The sequence below is a fragment of the Trichechus manatus genome, unplaced genomic scaffold (genome assembly GCF_000243295.1).
Source record: "Trichechus manatus latirostris isolate Lorelei unplaced genomic scaffold, TriManLat1.0 scaffold00005, whole genome shotgun sequence".
Lineage (NCBI taxonomy): Eukaryota > Metazoa > Chordata > Mammalia > Sirenia > Trichechidae > Trichechus > Trichechus manatus.
In genome coordinates, this window is record NW_004443941.1 from 35,238,544 (window position 1) to 35,251,192 (window position 12,649).

At 33.8% G+C, this 12,649-nt stretch overlaps 1 protein-coding gene across 2 annotated transcripts in view; it reads left to right on the plus strand.

Annotated features, from left to right (window-relative positions):
• MEMO1 (mediator of cell motility 1) overlaps positions 1–12,407 on the plus strand; it is a 127,805-nt gene extending 115,398 nt beyond the window's left edge. For both annotated transcript variants that reach the window (XM_004369580.3, XM_004369579.2), the window contains 2 exons: positions 9,613–9,717; positions 11,721–12,407. In XM_004369580.3, coding sequence (XP_004369637.1) covers positions 9,613–9,717; positions 11,721–11,852 — 237 coding nt within the window. In that variant the 3' untranslated portion in view covers positions 11,853–12,407. The remainder of the gene's footprint in view (positions 1–9,612; positions 9,718–11,720) is intronic.
• The last annotated feature ends 242 nt before the right edge of the window (positions 12,408–12,649 follow it).

Consider the following 12,649-nt stretch of genomic DNA (forward strand, 5'->3'; position numbering starts at 1 on the left):
AAAGATTGAGAATTCAGAGGGTTAATATGTTGTGGGGTTGTTAACCAATGTCATAAAACAACATGTGTACTACTGTTTCATGAGAAACTATTTGTTCTGTCAGCCTTCACCTGAAGTACAATAAAATAAAAAATAAAAAAAATTGCTGTGTGGTGGAAAGGGAGGAAAGAAGGAGGCGTCAGAGAGAATCTTTGGAAGAAATGCGTGCTAGTTTAATGACATCCCAAAGTGATCCAAACTGGGCCTGAAACCTCTGCCTCGGTGGGGTCGGGTGCTGGGTGCACAGGCTTCCGGCACCCTTGCACGAAGCCCTCAGCCTCGGTGACTTGCCAGGCCCAGAGGGCAGAGCAGCTTCCAGGATCTTGAATGCAGGGGTTGCAGGGGTAGGAGTGGAGCCCTGGAGGCAGCTCCACGAGGTAAGCTCTGACCCATTACAGGAGGAAGGTGAAGTGGTTAAACCATGGGCCCTCCAGTCATACCGCCTGGCTTTATCCAGCTTTGTCTCCTCCAGGCCTCCTCCTCCGCAGAGGAATAATCTATAACTGGACTCGTCACAGTGATGAGCATGTCAGTAAATCTTAGCTGTTAATGTTTCTATGATCATATTTTCTAAAAAAAATTTACAGAATTTTTTCCTAAAAAAAGAAAAAAATCCTCTATGTCCACGTAATGCCAATTTTTGCATAACTACCTGGTGTTTGGAACCTAACCATGTCGGTAAGTGAGGATTTTCCTTCTGATTAAAATTATCTGTAGTTTGATTTATTAATTGCACTGAAAATAATTTTAAAAGTTATCACTATACTAAAAAGTCACAAAGTAAATAAAGTCTTCCTATACGGTGGGTTTTGACATCGTTGAACTAAGTTTTATGAAGAACTAATGCTATTCCCATCAAAATCAGTAAGAATAACTCTAGCCAGGATCATGTTCTCAGACTCCAGACCTACCTAGCTACTTGCTTGATGTCTCAGCTTGGATGTCTGATGAAACAGCTCAAACTAAACATACCCAGAACTGAACTCCATTCTCCCCACAAAAATCTTCTATTGATAGGTGTTCCCATTTCAGTTGATGGCAGTTCCTAAGTGGTCTGCCTAGACCTTCCCTTGTCTTCTTTAGTCTCAAGTAGCTTAAAGTAGGAAGCAGTGCAATCCTTTCAAAGCTTGTATCATGTCACTCTACTCCAAACCCCCTGTAATAGTGCCCCATCTTACTCAGAGTGAAAGTCAAAGTACTTATAATAGGCTATCAGGACCAGCAGTTTGCTGCCCCATTCTCTCTCACACCTCCTTTCCGTTTGTTCACTCCATTGGGGACACACTGGTTTCCTTATTGTTGCTTGAAAATACCATGGACGTACCCATTTTAGGGCTTTTCCTCATTTTGCACTTGGGTCACTTACTCAAGTCTCTGCTTAGCTTTTGTCTTTCAGTGAGGCCTACTGACCACCTTATTTAATTTTGCATCCTACACTCCTACCCCCGCAGCATTCGCTATCCTCCTTAGCCTGCTTCACTTTTTCTTAGAAAAAACTAAATAATTATGTTCTGCATTTTTGTCAGTCAGGATATTAGTTAAGTGATGTATCCAAAGTGCCTAGAATAGTGGTTAGAACATAAGTAGGTTCTTAGTAAATGTATTTTTGGATGAAAGAATTAATGCATATAATGTACCTACATGCATTATTTAAAAAAATAAACACCCTAAGTGCAATATGAAAGAGAAAAGGTAAATAATTTATAGTAGAGTTATATATATTTAAAAATATAAATACCTAGGCACAACTATATTAGAAGACATAGTGAAATTAAAGGCTTATATACAGTATTAATGCAACAGCTACAAATACAGATTTATACAGGTATTTCATATATGTGACTCATTACTAAGTGGTGTTACTGGATGACTTGATTTTCCAAAATGGTGAACAACTCTTAGTAAAGTTATAAACAAAACAAAGTACGGTCTCCCTCAATTTACAACATAGTTCCATTCCTGGAAAAGCTACTGTATATTAAAATCATGCAAAAGTTCTTTGTATTTACATGTAAAATGGAGTTAGGTTGTAGATACAAGCAGGTTTTCCACCTGCGAAAGTTTTATGGGACAGAAAACAATTATTTTTATGTGGGACTGTCCTGTATTGCAGTACAGTCAGCATCCCTGGACTCTCCCAGTGAATCCCAATAGCATCTTCTAATTATTTGACCAACCAGAAATTTACCCACAATTTTCCATTATGCTCCTATGGTGAACAGTTGTTCTATGAGCTTACTGTCTTTCATTTTTCTTCTTAGTGCTATTACTATGTAACTTATCTGTTTGTTGATTTGTTTGGTGACAGCCTCTGCTATTAGAATGTAAGCTTCATGGGAACAAGGACTTTGTCTATTTTGTACCCCAGGGCCTGTGAATGAGCTCGCTCTCACTCATGTGGAATGAATGATTATGTGAATGAATTAATGGGCGAGTGGGTAGGGGAGTGTGGTGAAAGATGAAGGTAGAGAACCTAGAACAGGCTATTTGAATTAGGGAAGTAATAAGATCAGATTGTATTTGGATAGATCACATGGCTGCAGAATAGCAAATGGATTGGAGGGAGGCTTGAGGAGATATGCAGAGACCAGCTGGGTAAACCAGGTGAAAAATGATGGTAGTTTAGACAGTGAATGGGGTAGTGATGGTGGAAGACAGGGACAGAAGTAGTTGTATTTAGTATATATAGGAGACAAATTGATGACAGGATATGAAGATGGATTAAATTTGGAAGGTGAAGGATATGTCCTAAGTTTCTACCTTACGCTGCTGGATGGGTGGTTATAGTATTAACTTAGGTAAGAAGCATGAGAAGAGAGGCCTGGTTTTTTTTTTGGTTATTTGTTTATTTGTTTTTGAGGAGGGGAAATCATAAATTCTATTAAGGATATGTTAAATTTGCTTTCTCTGAGACATCCAAGTGGAGATGTCAGTTAAGTAGGTATTTGGATTTTCATTTTGCTACCTGTTTTTGAGTGCATCTGCAGTCGTAGGTACTGGTAAAGATGTGGCAGTGAACAAGCAGACATGCCCCCTGCTCTCATGGAGCTTTTATTCTAACGGGAAGAGATGCATTACATAAAAAGTAAGAAAATACATATAGTTCCAAATAGTGATGTATGTGCTATTCAAAAAATATAAAAGGGTTTTGAGATAATAAATGATTTGACACTTCTTTGAGCGGTCAGAGAATGAGGAGGAATGTTTAAGGTGTGATCTGAATGGCAAGAAGGAGGAAACTAAGTGAGGATCAGAGGGAAGAGCATTCTAGGCAGAAAGAAGTGCTGGTGCAAAGACTGGGAAAAAGGCTGGTGTGTTAGAAGATGAGAAAAAAAGACTAGTGTTTCAGGAGTATGGTGGGTGAGAGAAAGAGTGGTAGAAGTTGTGCTAAGAGGTGGGTAGCAATCACATAATGTTTGGCTTTATAGTCTAGGGTAAAAAATTTAGATATTAAGTACAATGGGAAGTGAAATGATACTATTTACATTTTTTTAAAAGGGCAGTCTGGTTGTGTGAAGAATGGATTCTGTGGGGGAGACGGCAGTAGCAACATGGAGCTATTGGCAGTAGTTCAGAGGGGAGATGATAGTGAGTTGGACAGGAATGGTGGGAGTAGAGATGGAAAGAAGATGATAAACTTGAGATCTCTTTCATAAACAGTGGTTAAGTGCTACGGCTGCGAACCAAAAGGTCAGCAGTGCGAATCCACCAGCTGCTCCTTGGAAACCCTATGCGGCAATTCTTCTCTGTCCTATAGGGTTGCTATGAGTTGGATTTGACTCGATGGCAATGGGTTTTTTTCATAAACAGAGGTAACAGAACTTATATAATGGGTTGGCCATACTGGTTTGGAGCTCAGAGAAGAGGTCTGGACTACGGATGTAAGTTTGGGAGCTCTCAACATGTAGATGGTAATTAAAGCCAGGACAGAGATGAGATTGTCTATTGTAGTAATCTTCAGCCCTGTCTTTACAAGTGAATCACCTGTGGAGCTTTTACAAAATACAGTTGGCCCTACCACATTCCTGGAGATTCCCATTCAGTAGTATGGAAAGAGTCCCAACATCTTTACTCCTGAAGTAGCTTTGTAGGTGAATTTGTGCTAGGAACCACTGGCTACTATCTGAATTCCTGGTTTTGGATCTGTTGAAGTAAAATAGAAACTTTGCATCTATCTTCCTTCCCCTCATTTTCCATTCAGCTCTTTAAATCATTTGTGTACTTTAATCAGGCAAGCCAGGCAACCCTTAATGTTTGCAAATTTAAGAGTTTGAAAATCAGTGAATTGATGTTTTTAACTCAAGGGGGATGATTTCTCCAAAACTTTGATTTACCAGGTGCTCTGCACTCACTGCAGATATCATCCTTTGGAACTCTGGAATTGTTTCACATTTAAATACTTTAATATTCCTTGTTATTCTGTTGTATAGACATTCATATTTAACAATTCTTCTAGCCTTTCTTCTGTGTGTTCATTGTTAGCTATTAAGAGGACTACTTTTATTTGTCTTTTTTGATGTATATGATTAGCTAGATAGATGGACATTGTTTTCTTACCTGGAAGCAGAGCAAAAAGAGTAACAGTTACCCATTGGCATGATTCTCATAACTCTTGAAATTGTTGCCTTTTCTGCTGTCTTCTAAGTCTTTCAAGGTAGAATTTTTTGTTAATTAAAAGAACAATAAGGTTTATATGTCAAACATTATCATATTCTCTTGACAGTAGGACCAGTAAGCTCCAAGTTTACTTCTGAATTTGAATTTGATTATTTTAGATGTCCAAAATTACCAGAACATAACTTTAACTTTTTTATTAAATAGCCTGTAATATGATTTTTGAATAAACCTAGAATATTTGCTTTATATTAATGTCTTTAATTTAATATTTGATGTAACATTTGACTTGGAGTTGATTTTTGTGTTCTATTTATTGCAGCATCTCTCTTTATACATAGAATTTTTAAATGGCTCGCAGATGTTCTATTATTTTATTAGCATGCTGTTAATTCAATTTATAAGTCAATTCTAGGAGTTAGAATAATCAAGTCAGAATAATAAGAACAGTTAACTATATATGAACTAATGCACGTATGCATGTATATGTATAACTAGGTACACACACAGTTAGGCAGACTCATATAATGTGTTGTCTTAATTGATTTATATAAATGGTGAATATCTTTTTGTATATTCCTTTTCTAAGAGGTCATTTTATGAGATTTTATTCATTTGAGAACCTATATTTTAGTTTCTGTATTCAACTTTTTCAGAGCAAATAAATATAGTTGGGTGGTTTTCTGGATAACTGTTAACAAAAATGTTGGCAATACTGAATTGAAATAATACACATTTTCAAAGTTTTATAGAGTGAAAAGAAATTATTTTTAAGTATAAAATTTTGGATTTAACCTTTCAAAAATTAGTATGTTTATTATATTTTGATCCTTTTTTGTTATTAAGAAAACTTACTGAATATATTTAAGTAAAATTATTTTAAGTTCCAAAAGCAAAAGAAAATAGCTATTACTATTGCAAAATGTTTATATTTCTAGCATTTGAATATCTTGGAAATAAAAAGAAAACACATAAAAAAAGAACAAACTGGATCTTTCAAATACTGTAGTTGGGAAAAAAATAAGTGTAGGTATAGGAGATGTAGATTCTGAAAGTCTTTGTGATACTATCAGCTATGGAGCATATATATATGTAAGTACTCTGCAATTTCAGTAATTACAGTGACCAAAGCAGAAAGCATTTAAAGACATTGATTTTGTGAACTTTAGATTACTTACTTGAAATATTAACCATACTTATATTTTATAAATATTATATAGTCAGATGTTATCATTTTTTCTGCCTACTTTTTTTGCTATAGACCAGTATTATGGATTTGGCAGAGAGAATATGAAAATGTCATTGTAGTTCATTCATTATAACTTCTTTTCCCTCCAAATTTATTAGTAGTGACTAACTTCATATAATTTGAATCTCATCTACTTTTTTTTCTTCATTTGTACTGTTTTGAAGGTGGAAGTTATTCCTATTTGTCTGCTAATATTTCTTTCTCTTGAACTTTGGCTAATAGCTTCTTTAGTAGTCTTTAGTAGGTTTTATGTCATTATCTGTTTATGATAGCCATTTGTTAGTACATTGCTCGTTAGCACTGCTATTTTTAGGATTTTTTTCTATAAAATTTCTTTCACTATAGGATTTAATCTTAGCATATCTTAAAGAAACTAGAATATTTTCTTTTCTTACCCTTTTCCATAAATGCATACCTATCCCTCTGATATAAATGTCTATCCTTACTTTAAAAAGTGAGACAAGAGTTCTAACAATTTCATAATATTTAGTTTATTAATTGTGCGGTAATAATTAAAATACATGATTCTAGTTCTTTTTTCTTAAAGGTCTCTAAAAACGTTTTGCTACTCTTTTGTGTTTGTTACTTTAGGAAGAGATTTATTTCTGGGTAATATTTTAAATAACTTATTATATGTAGATGAACTTCATTTTTAAAAGGAAGATATTCACTCATGTTTGTTGTCTTAAATCAGTTCTGATTATGGAGCTCTGTCTGTTAAAACTGCCTGTTCGGTTTAGGATTGCCACTTGGGATTTCGACATTATAGACTTTTACTTATTACTGGGAGAGCCAGCATACTGATAGATTTTTTCCCCAAAGCAGTAGGAGGAGTTAGCTCTTAATCTGACAGTTTCTTGCTGAAGCTGCTAAATTCCTCAGAAACACACAGATTGTGATCAATTGGCTTTTGGTGCTTAAAGTATCTGTTTTATATCTTAGAGCTAAATGGCACTGTTTCATAGTAGATTAAGTTCACATAAACAGTCAAGTTCTTGATATAGTGGGTGCTAGGCAAGCTTTCCATTGCTTGGATTTTCGACTCAACTGTTTTATCTTCAGTATTTTAAGGAATAGAGAAGTTAATTAGGCATATTTGGGGACACTCTTTTCCATCTTCTTGGAGTTTTGGTAATAAGCATTGAACTAGCATTTCCATTATCTTTGAATTTTGGTAATAATAATTTTAGTATAAAAATATCAATATATAGAAAAGCATATTTGCCAGTATTAGCAAATGGTTATCCTGTTCTTTAATTTTATTATTATTGCTTTTGTTTGCATAATGAATTTTGTGATGGAAATTTTTACCTATCCATTTGGAGAGGTTTACCTATTAAAAAAAAGGCCTTAACTTATTCCTGTTCGTCATTAATAAAAAGACTCACCACTATCACACTTGTCAGAGAATTGAGTTTAGTGGAAATGATTCTTGCCCTAGGTAAATAAGAAACTTTAAGGAATTAATTTTTTTAACAAATTAAAGAATTTAATTTTTTAACAAACTAGTTAAATTTATTTATATCTTACATGATCCATTTCATGTTTCAGATTAATGTGAACAGTCAAATTCTCAATATACTAGGTCCTAGTAAATTCAAATACAAACAAAAGAAAATTTTTAATAAAGCAATCCCTTAGCATCCATCATCAAATTTTTAATTTTCTCTGTTGTAATTTAACCCATATATTTTTATTTTGAACTCAGTATTTAGTAGTGTCTTCTCTACATTTATAAGTATATATCTTTGTATATAAAAGTTTCTTGGCCAGTTACTTTGAATTCTTTAATTTGTCTTTTTACAAATATGATCATTAGTTTTCTTCTCTTTGGATTTTTCGTCATGTGTTGATACATAAATGTGGTAAGTTTGTTCAGAATGTTCTTTTTGATTTTAACATTAAGCAGTACATTGGAACTTCAGTGTCACACAGTTTATTAATAAGTAGAATTCTTTTTAAGGTAAGTTGTCCTAGACTTCATTTAGGAGCATTAAAAGTGCTTTTATAGTATGTATACAAATATTTAATTGTATTACGGGAGGGTGTTAAAAGAATTGTTAGAATGAATCTTGTTATACTATAATGAAGCAGAGGAGTTCCTGGGTGGTGTAAAAGGTTAACAAGCTCGACTGCTAACTGAAAGGTTGGAGGTTCAAGTCTACCCAGAGGTGCTTTGGAAGAAAGACCTGGCAGTCTGCTTCTGAAATATCAGCCATTGAAAGCCCTAGGGAGCACAATTCTAATGTGATAGACATGGGTTCACCATGAGATGGAATTGACTCCACTGCAGCTGGTAGTCAGTGTGAAAAAGCCTGAGATTAGAAATTTAGGAGCAAGTTATTTTTACCTTTTTAAGAATTTCTTTACATCAAAATCATGGTATTAATTGTTTATCTTATGTTTGGCTTTTAAGTTAGCAGGAGAAAACCCAAGTTAGCATTAAAAATTGGTTGTGGATAAATCTGAGAGTGGTTAATTTATGTGCAGGCAATTCAGTGTATTTAGTGAGAAAATGTGATAATTTTTATGAAGGACTTTTGAATATTCTAAGGAAAAAAAGGTTCTTTATAAAATCAAATTCTGATGCTGTCACTGAAAAATTTGCTTGTCACCTTCTGAGTACCATTATACTTTAGATCACTATTTTATTATGGATGTTCATCTGATTACAGTAGGTGCTTACTTTGTTAAAACACATGAAATAAAATAATAAAGCCATGAAGCATACAAAATAAACCAATTAAGTCTGTATTTAAACCACCACTTACATTTCTCACGGAAGATATTAATCTACTTTATTTGAACACATATGTAAGGTGTTTTACCTGAATAACAAAATATGGTAAGGTAATTGTTGAATGAATTAGACTCAGTGATTTAGGGGCTGATTCAGATGTTTAAAGTTGCTATATATTAATGACTTATGACTACATTATTTGACATACATTTGAGAGTCCAGAATTTGGAGCATCCAGATCATAGTGGTCATTTTAACAATAATTTTAAAAATTAAAATCTTGAAAATAAGTTACCTGGTTTAAAGTATAAAGAGATGGGAAAAACTTTTCATTTTTTTCAACGTATTATAAAATACCCATGTTTCTTAAGCGTTTATCAGTCTTTCATGAGCTTTAGATTAATTAAAAATATGTTAACTATCTTAGTTTTTAGTATTATACTTAGATAATTGCTGATAATTTGAAATGTCTTATACTATGTTAATATTTAAGTATATGTTATGGGAGCAGTTAAATTACAATAAACTTTGATTATTCATGCCAGGGAGAAATATAGATAAAGAGAAAAACAGCAATAAATAAATTTAATTTGAATATTTTCATGGCAGATTTACTTTTGTGAATATTATTTAAGGAAAATAAAAAACAGTGGAATGTGTAATTGTAAGCTAAGTGACATCTGGTGAAGATGGTGTAGAAACATCAGGAAGTCAGAGAAAAGTAAGCTGGGGATTCAGAGTTTTTTGTCAATGAAGCATATATATTATTGAGAGTTGAATATAGTAAGATAACCTTTGATGAGTGAGTTTGGTATTTCACAAGATTTATTTAACGTTTTTTCTTTGCTTCTCCTTAATTGAAAAATTATGCTGCTTAGCTCTAAGTAACATTTTAAAAATATAAGTAGTAAGTAATACATTATATTCTTTTTCCTTTTCTTTTCTCTCTCTCTCTTTTTTTTTTTTTTAGGGCATGAGTATTATAGAACAATTAGACCCTGTATCATTTAGCAATTACTTGAAGAAATACCATAATACAATATGTGGAAGACATCCCATTGGGGTATTATTAAATGTGAGTATCCTTATGAAGCCTTGACTTTTAACATTTGATCCTGTGATGTTTCAAAATATCTTAAATGTTAAATCGTCTATGATACCTTATTATCCCTGATTTTATGTACATATATATAGTCAGTTTTCTTTCTCATGTACCTTTAAGTTAATAGGATTTCCACTGTTCTGGATATTTGAATAAAGTTATTTATTACTGGAATACAGGTCAATACTTTCTTTTAAATACAGAAAGTTATTTAGGATAGAGACCCCGTATTTTCTCTTAACTCTCAGCCAATTCCAATGTGCTGTTTTACAAATGGAGCCCTGGTGGCTTAGTGGTTAAGCACTTGCCTGTTAACTGAAAGGTCAGCAGTTCGAATTCACCAGCTGCTCCTTGGAAATCGCATGGGGTAGTTCTACTCTGTCTTGTAGGGTTGCTGTGAGTCAGAATTGACTTGATGGCAATGGGTTTGGTTTTACAAATATCAATCAGAATGACTTTTCAAGAGATACGGTCTTATTAATTTTTTGGTTTTATTTAGACTGTAAAAAAAAAAATAAACGGAAACATTTAACCCTTGAACTTTAGAAGTTTCATAATAAAGCAAGACAGATGACATATACAGTCAGCCCTTCATATCTGTGGGTTCTGCATCCATGGTTTCAACCAACTGTGGATCGAAAATATTCAGGGAAAAAGAAAGAAAGTTTCAAAAAGCAAAACTTGAATTTGCCACGGACCAAGCACTATGCTGAATCCAAGTGAATGAAATGATGTATAGACGTAGCCTGCTGTAGCCTCCTACCATTTCACAAATCCTGTCTCTCTCCAGCACTTGTTGTTTGAGCGTTGTTTGCCTCACATCACGTCATTATTCCCTAAACAATATAGTACTGTATAACAACTATTTACATAGCATTTACATTATATTAGGTATTACAAGTAATCTAGGGATGATTTAAAGTATACGGGAGGATGTGAGTACGTTATATACAAATATTAAGCCATTTTATACAAAGGACTTGAGCATCTGAGGATTTTGCTATCTGAGTGGGTGGGGTGGGAGTTGGGGGGTGGGGGTGGTCCTGGAAGCAGTGCCCTGGTGATACTGAAGAACTACTGTATATTTTTCTCTTTACAACAAAAATGATAATATTTCATTTGAAGAAGCAGCAGTTTTAATGAGCTGGATTTTTGAAAGGAAAATAGTATTATTTTTCCCCCTAATAAATAAAACCATATGAAATTTCTGAAAGAAAATGTGAAACTCTTAAGAAAAAGGAGAGAATGTGTATAGTCAAGAATGAGAGGAGGAAGTAGCAATGGGCTCATTTGGTGGGAGAGACGGAAATAATGGTGAAGGTAATATAGTCCATAATAGTCTAGGGCAGAGCCTTGAAGTCTGGTGTTACTTTAATGGGATTTGTATGTTGTAGGTTTTTAGGGAAGATTTTGTCTTAAGCAATACTGATTGAGTGGAAGAAAAGCCAGCCAATGGCTTGATTTCTGAAATTTAAACTATAATAAACTGCACTAATTTCCTAAAATTTGAATTGAATAAATTTTTATAAAGTAAATGATGAGCCAATCCACAATTGAAATAAAAACTATAGTACACCCCTTAGATCTGGGACTTAATTTATATACATTTCAAATTTAGTCAAAGTCACACAAAGAAAAGGCTCCCAGATACCAAGCCAGAAGTGGCGAAGATTTGGTTTAGAGGATCTTTTTGGTTTGTTTTTTAAAGTGGCCTTATTAAATACAGGGAGAGGTAGGGTGGAAGATGACTGATACTTATTTATCAAGAAACTAGGAGAATTTCTTTGAAAGAATTTCTTTGAAAGAATTAAATGAGAAATTTTTTTTCTGTTTAAAATGAGAGAACAACAGAGATTCAGGAAACAAATGAGTGAAAAGTGGTAAGAGATCTAGGCTTCATCAGTGAAGTGGACAAAGTTAGATCACCAGCGTATTTAGAGGGCTCACTTGTCATTATCAAAATTTTCTTTTTCTAGGCTATCACAGAGCTCCAGAAGAATGGAATGAATATGAGCTTTTCCTTTTTGAATTATGCCCAGTCAAGCCAGTGTAGAAGCTGGCAAGACAGTTCAGTGAGTTATGCAGCTGGAGCACTCACGGTCCACTGAAGCTCTGAATCCTCAGGGATGCCACCTGCACTTACTCATACTCTGTCTAGGGTCCCAGCCTAGCCCTTACAAAGATACTGTTCTTGGTTTGGGGGGATTCTGAAACCTCAAACTAATAGAACTTTTCTTCTGTTCTTTTCTAGTAGGTGTAGTCCTTCCTTAATTTCAACTCATTAAAAAAATGCTTTGTTGTTTAGGGCAGTGGAAAGATGGCTGGCATCAAAATATTTTGATCAAAAAAGATGACAATGTAAAGGCCCAATTGTGGCAGACAGTTTTTTGAAAGTAACTTGTGAAGCATTTACCATATCTTAAATTTGCACTCTTTGCATACTTGTGCACATATATTCCGCTTTCAGAATAGTTTTGCAAATTGTATACAAACAAACAAACAAAGGGGTGGAAGCTTTTTAATAAAGAAATTGCATTTATAAATGTTCTGTATTAGAATATAATAAATCTCCAGTTATGGTCGATTACTACCCATGTACAACAGATACCTTCTATCTTAGTTGCTAATAAAGGGCTACACAACTGAAAATAGTCTGATTTAAACTTATTGTTCTGTGGTATATATGAAAATTGTTTTTTTATTAATCCCATCTCAGAATTTTTATGTTAAAAATGGTAACCCTCAGCTCTTATGTAAAAATATTTTAGGATGTATTTTATATTTTACATATTTACGTGATTTTTTTTGTCACCAAAATCAGTATCATAATTTTAAAGCTAGCATTTAAAATTACATAGTTTGTCTTTTTATGTGTGATATCCCTTTGTGTCAAATACTATATTGT